Source organism: Scomber scombrus, chromosome 24, assembly GCF_963691925.1.
Source record: "Scomber scombrus chromosome 24, fScoSco1.1, whole genome shotgun sequence".
Lineage (NCBI taxonomy): Eukaryota > Metazoa > Chordata > Actinopteri > Scombriformes > Scombridae > Scomber > Scomber scombrus.
In genome coordinates, this window is record NC_084993.1 from 855,459 (window position 1) to 862,519 (window position 7,061).

A 7,061-nucleotide genomic window follows, 5' to 3' on the forward strand; every position below is an offset into this window, starting at 1 on the left:
CCTTCCTTCTGTCCATCCTCCCCGTTCTTCCTTCCATCTTTCTTTCTTCCTCTCTCTCTCTTTCTTCCTTCCTCCCTCCCTTCCATCCTTCCTTCCTTCGTTCCTTCCTTCCTTCCATCCATCTTTCCTTCCTTCCTTCCTTCCTTCCTTCCTTCCTTCCTTCCTTCCTCCGTTTCTTCCTTCCATATTTCCCTCCTGTCTTCCTTCATTCCCTCCTTCCTTCCTTCCTTCCTTCCTTCCTTCCTTCCTTCCTCCGTTTCTTCCTTCCATATTTCCCTCCTGTCTTCCTTAATTCCCTCCTTCCTTCCTTCCATCTGTCCTTCCTCCCTTCCTTTCTTCCATCTTTCCTTCCTACCTTTCTCCCTTACTTCCTTTCTTCCTTCCATCTTTACTTCCTGCCTTCTCTTCGTTCCTTCCTTCCCTCCCTTCCTTCCTTCCTTCCTTCCTTCCTTCCTTCCTTCCTTCCTTCCTTCCTTCCTTCCTTCCTTCCTTCCTTTCTCCCTTTCTTCCATCTTACCTTCCTGTCTCCTCTTCCTTCCTTCCTTCCTCCCTCCCTCCCTTCTTTCCTTCCTTCCATCTTTTTAATAATCCGGCCCACATGTTTGTGTCCCCTGAATGAAGATGAGTTTGACTCCTTCTCTACAATAAAATCACATATTACACAAACATCAACACAACGCAACAAGTTTACTTTAAAATTTATTTATTTGATAAAAATCCAGTAAATATTATTTGTAGTTTTTGAGTCAGCTGCATTCTTCTGAAGCAGTGAAGTAAAGTAAAGATAATACACATTACACTGTATGTGGTGTTACACAAGTTTGTTATAAACAATATAAAATACAGACACAAAACATAACAGACCACTAAGTTAGTTCATTCACAGGTAATTCATCTGCAATTATTTTTATTATTAATTCATCTTTGAAGACGTTTTGGTTCCAGATGAACACTGTTTGAGTTTATCTTTGTCTTTGTTCTGTCGGTTTCTGTTGTCCAGGTTCATTCACATGATTTAGGGTTGCATCATTGTTCAGCTCATACTGTACTGAACTGTGTTTGCTCAGTATGAGGATTTGAAGTTTGTGTCTAGTAATATTTGTGTTTTTGGTTTCTCTTATTGTTTCCCTCCTGTGTTCATCCTGTTTTTCCCTCCACATCTGCCCTGCATCATGTTCATTAGTCCTGCTCTGCTCCCAGCCAATCAACATCCAGCCTTCCCCTCACGTCCACTCACCTGTCCCTCATTTCCCTCATAAGTTCTGTCTGTGTTTGAGTCTCAGCTTTGTTGAATCCTTTGTTCTGTTTCTGACTCTTTGTGATCGTCTTGTGTTTCCAGTCTCACAATAAGTAAGTAAGTCTTTCTTCAGCCCTGTTTTGTCCACAGTCTTTGCATTTGACTGAATATTTTTGGGGACAATTTAAAAATGTTGAAACTAACTAATCAGATTAATCAATAATGAAAATGAATTGCAGCCTCATCAGAGATTAAGAAGACATTTTACAAACTGAATCCTTCATCATTAAACAAATAACAGTCCAGTTAAATTCCTGTTAAACTGAAAACACTGAACCACTAAAATAAACATTTACATTAAACTAGTTTTACTACCAAACGTGGTTCAGGGTCTTATAAAGGCTTCTCGGTCCTCGCTCCCATCATGCTCTCTGGCCGGTTGCTCGTTGAGTTTCCGTCACCACGGTCGCCATGGCGGACAGCGGAGTGGAGTAAGTGGACGCCATGCTCTGTAAGCCGGCCATCAGGCAGCGCCAGCTGAAACACAACGCCTTCCTGACGTTCTGCCCAACAGAAGACATTACATCACAGTTAGAGGTTTGATTCCCGGCCGTTAAGCAAGGCAGTAACACAGAGAGAAGGATTCTATCAGAGCATTATCTCACTGAGACGGAAGATTCAGTCAATTACTGTATATGGTTGAATATGAATGAAATACAGTGTTGCTGTTTTTTAAATACATGACTTTAGGTAACAACATTATCTCTAATCATAACCATGTTTTAACCCTCCTGTTGTCCTCGAGTCAAGGAAGGACGGGAGGGAGGAAGCAAGGAAAGGAGGGAGGGAGGAAGGAGGGAAAGAGGGAATGGAGGGAGGGAGGAAGGAAAGAAAGGAGGGAGGGAAAGAGGGAAGGAGGGAGGGAGGGAGGAAGGAAAGAAATGAGGGAGGAAAGAAGGAAGGAAGGAAAGGAGGAAGGAAGGAAGGAAGGAAAGGAGGAAGGACTGAAGGAAGAAGGAAGGAAAAAAGGAAGGAAGAAGGAAGGAAGGAAGGAACAGTCAAAACAGACGGGGTCAATTTGACCCGGGGGGGGGGTTACCATCAAACTGTAGATTCAGAGTAGTTCCCCTCACTCAATAAGATCAGACTAAAGCATTCCTTTGTACACCAGTCGATCATTATGCTAAACACTGAATCTAAGTCAAGACCAAGGATCAGGTTAAGGGACATTAATGTTCATGTTTGTAGAGTTTGATGTCACAGTTTTGTCTGTTATTAATTGTTTTAGTGTATTGGTGTTGCATGTTTGTGTTTGCAATGGAGCTGCTGATGGACAAGACACATTTCAGAACTGTCTGACAATAAAATATCTATCTATTCAACAAAAAACTACACATATTACATCACACAATCACAGCCTAATCATGCCTGGAAAAATGAGTTTTTACATTTGTTATGAAAATGATTCCCCAGCAGTAAGTAATTCAGTTCAGACACAGTGAGTCTAACTTTTATACACACTCCTCTGTTGCGTGTCGAGCTGTGATTCCTGCAGAACTATCGAGAATCTAAATAACTGATAACATAAACCATAAACCTCAATATAAAAACAAATCATTGAGACACAGGCAGCAATGCTTCAGAGTCTGAAGTCTATGTAGAAACCTTATTATTGTCTATGTAGAAGCTTTATTATTGTCTATGTAGAAGCTTTATTATTGTCTATGTAGAAACTTTATTATTGTCTATGTAGAAGCTTTATTATTGTCTATGTAGAAGCTTTATTATTGTCTATGTAGAAACCTTATTATTGTCTATGTAGAAGCCTTATTATTGTCTATGTAGAAGCTTTATTATTGTCTATGTAGAAGCCTTATTATTGTCTATGTAGAAGCCTTATTAATGTCTCCACTCAGAGACTACTGAAGCTGCTTTGTCTGTTTTTATTCATCGTGCTAAGAAAGCAAACTGTTCATGGCGGACTTTGCCACAACCAATAAAAACTACTTCATACAAAGACAATTACTGATTATAAATATATTAAATGGCTTTGGCAGAAAACGTTCAAGTCTCTTCAGGCATATTTGAATCCAAAAAACTGATAAAATACCTCAAACTCTGACTGCGAACGCTGCACATTTCAGAACAAACACTTTTCTAACTCGTAACACTTGTTAAAGTTAAAGCTGTTTACACTTTCCTACCAAACTGAAACCATCTTTTGTTTTTATTTAGCTCCTATCTCCTCTCAGCTTTTTCCTCTTTTCCAACCTCAGACTAAAATAAAGTCTCAGTTCTGGTTAAATATGATTGATCATTAATGAATCATCTTGAAATGTGGGATAATCTCTGCGACTGTGTTAAACTGGTTCTAAACATAAAGCAAAGGGCGAAAGTAGGGATGTCCGATATTATCGGCCCTCCGATATTATCGGCCAATATTCACTTAAAAATGTAATATCGGGAAGTATCGGTATCAGGTTTTTATAAAGTTGAAGTTGTTCTCTTATTTTGCACAGACAGTGTTTACATGTGGAGTCATGTTGCATTTATGTTTGCATCCAGTGGAGCATCACTATAAAATTAGGCATAATGTGTTAATTCAACAGTAGGAGATGTGTTATGTTGTTACCTAACAGTTTTGGTGTAAAAAGCCTGCAAATATCGGTATCGGAAATTAAGAGTTGGGGAATATCGGATATCGGCAGAAAAGTAAATATCGAGCATCCCTAGGCGAAAGTTTTACATCAGTGTCTGAGGAACATAAAAACTGCTTTGGGGTTCTGCCTCGGTCCTTTAGTTACACAGATAAAACACAACTTTACATCTCTGCTGAACCAAATGATGCAGCTATAAAGTCCACTGTTGACCGTCATGGAGGAATGCCAATCCTTCCATGGTTTAGGTTAAAATTGTTAAGTTTAGGCACAAAAACCCACTTGGTTGGAGTTGGGGAAAGATCGTGGTTTGGGTTAAAATGCAGTGAATCTTTATATTGATATCAAAATACACAATTCCTTCCACACATTACATCCTGTATAATGTCTTCTAGCCATACATTAGACATCGTCCATACAGCAGAATCACACAAAGACTAGTCCAGGTTTGTTCCCAGTCCTCTCTCCTTATTTCATTCCCTTCTTACAGAGTCTTGTTCCTCTTAATGGAAGATATTGAAAAGCTTATAATCACGTGAACAAATGAACATTATAAAGTCTGTAGCGAGAAGCAAAGATACCATGTTATTACTCAGCAAAGTCTGATCTGAGTCATGATTCAAAGTCAACAGTTTTTCCAGAAATTCTTAAATTTTGACTGAAAAAGTCAAGCTTTCCATCATATAAATATCCTGCGTTACTTTAACCCAACCCTCCCTCTGAGGTGGGAAATGAAGAATTTTACCGCACTTAAATATCCAATGTGACAGTTTTTAAAAAGTGCAGTTAGTGGTTTTCAATAAGAGGAAAATCCATTTATAGAACAAACTGTCTGCATGGAAAACCAGTCCAGACCAAAACCAGTCCAGACCAAAACCAGTCCAGACCAAAACCAGTCCAGACCAAAACCGGTCCATACTGCAGTACAGTTTGAGGTACTTGTACTTTACTGTAGTACAGTTTGAGGTACTTGTACATAAGTCTAGTACAGTTTGAGGTACTTGTACTTTACTGCAGTAAAGTTTGAGGTACTTGTACTTTACTGCAGTATAGTTTGAGGTACTTGTACTTTACTGCAGTACAGTTTGAGGTACTTGTACTTTACTGTAGTACAGTTAGAGGTACTTGTACTTTACTGTAGTACAGTTTGAGGTACTTGTACTTTACTGTAGTACAGTTTGAGGTACTTGTACTTTACTGTAGTACAGTTTGAGGTACTTGTACTTTACTGTAGTACAGTTTGAGGTACTTGTACTTTACTGTAGTACAGTTTGAGGTACTTGTACTTTACTGTAGTACAGTTTGAGGTACTTGTACTTTACTGTAGTACAGTTTGAGGTACTTATACTTTACTGCAGTACAGTTTGAGGTACTTGTACTTTACTGTAGTACAGTTTGAGGTACTTGTACTTTACTGTAGTACAGTTTGAGGTACTTATACTTTACTGCAGTACAGTTTGAGGTACTTGTACTTTACTGCAGTACAGTTTGAGGTACTTGTACTTTACTGTAGTACAGTTTGAGGTACTTGTACTTTACTGTAGTACAGTTTGAGGTACTTGTACTTTACTGTAGTACAGTTTGAGGTACTTATACTTTACTGCAGTACAGTTTGAGGTACTTGTACTTTACTGTAGTACAGTTTGAGGTACTTGTACTTTACTGTAGTCCAGACCAACAGGACTTCTGACACAGAGCAGGATTATAATACACTAGTCTGTAAACGGGCCTTTTTATTTAAAGTGTTTTTGGGTTTTTAAAAAATCTATATTTGTGTATTTATTTCATTATAACTTATTTTTTTATTAATGACTAATTTAAACTATTAATTGGTTGATTAATTGAACGCTGCAGTCACATGATTCATGATTCAGCAAACATGACTGAGGTATTATATCAGGTAATCTTTTTCTTCAGGTCAAAGGTCATTTCTTCTTACCTTCCTGTACTTCTTATACTTCTTCTTCTTCTTCCTCTTCTTCTCCTCCTTCCTCTTCTTCCTTTCTTCTGGTGTCTCCTCCCTCTCTTCCTCCTCGTCCTCCTCTTCCTCTTCTATCAGTGGTTCGTATTTATCTGGCAGAACTGAGAAATAAACTTCTTTGGATGTTTTCTGTCGTGTCTTCCCAGCTGGAGGAGCGGAGTCGTCTCCCTCCTGCGCTCCCATCATTCACTCCTCTCTCTCTCTGAGCCGCTGTGGATCTCTGACCTCCTTGTTTTCAGGCAGGAGGACCTTTGGAACGAGGAGGAGTCAAACTTTATTAGTCGCCTGAAGCTCATTTCAGACACAGGAAACTCTGAGCTTTGACATAAAACACACTAAAGGCCGGATTAGAAGAAGAATGTGGGATTGAGTTTTTTTTGTTGTTGTTTTTTAAAAGTTTTACCCAAAAAGTTGTGCTCACCTAAAGCTGCTTGTTTGTTTCCCACAGTTTGATTATCTGATGTTTGTTTAACAGAATAAACACAAACTTTTCTAATGAGACACTGAGTCAACATAAAAAACTAGAATAACATGAAAGCTGTCAAACTGCAACTGTCAGAAAAACATAAAGATAAATAACTGCAGAGTTTAAAGGGACAGTTCAACACTTTCTAAAAGTGAGATGTGGAAATGGATAATGGCAGAGCTGGAAAATACCTGTATGCAAGTACAGTTAGAGGTACTTGTACTTTACTGTAATACAGTTTGAGGTACTTGTACTTTACTGTAGTATAGTTTGAGGTACTTGTACTTTACTGTAGCACAGTTTAAGGTACTTGTACTTTACTGTAGTACAGTTTGAGGTACTTATACTTTACTGTAGTACAGTTTGAGGTACTTGTACTTTACTGTAGTACAGTTAGAGGTACTTGTACTTTACTGTAGTACAGTTTGAGGTACTTGTACTTTACTGTAGTACAGTTTGAGGTACTTATACTTTACTGTAGTACAGTTTGAGGTACTTATACTTTACTGTAGTACAGTTTGAGGTACTTGTACTTTACTGTAGTACAGTTTGAGGTACTTGTACTTTACTGTAGTACAGTTTGAGGTACTAGTACTTTACTGTAGTATTTCCATGTGATGATACTCCCTTGTATGCAGTACTTTTACTGTAGTACTGTTGCTGTTTAGCAGGTTTAGTCTCTAATGTTTGTTGGATAAACACAAAGTTGTCAAATTAAAT

General features: G+C 38.4%; 1 protein-coding gene across 1 annotated transcript; it reads right to left on the reverse strand.

Moving 5' to 3' along the window:
• Nucleotides 1-692: 692 nt before the first annotated feature.
• c24h1orf115 (chromosome 24 C1orf115 homolog) lies at nt 693-6,073 on the reverse strand. Its single transcript, XM_062414706.1, has 2 exons — nt 5,834-6,073; nt 693-1,800 (listed from the first exon to the last, which is right to left on the reverse strand). The coding sequence occupies exons 1-2, from the start codon at nt 6,059-6,061 to the stop codon at nt 1,660-1,662; spliced, it is 369 nt and encodes a 122-aa protein (XP_062270690.1). The 5' UTR covers nt 6,062-6,073; the 3' UTR covers nt 693-1,659.
• Between the last annotated feature and the right edge of the window lie 988 nt (nt 6,074-7,061).

Excerpts from the sequence above, each read along its gene's own strand:
- c24h1orf115 (XM_062414706.1), bottom strand. The coding sequence starts at position 6,061 with ATGATGGGAGCGCAGGAGGGAGACGACTCCGCTCCTCCAGCTGGGAAG. Across the intron at positions 1,801-5,833 it reads AGTATAAGAAGTACAGGAAG|AACGTCAGGAAGGCGTTGTG; the intron begins GTAAGAAGAAAT and ends TCTGTTGGGCAG.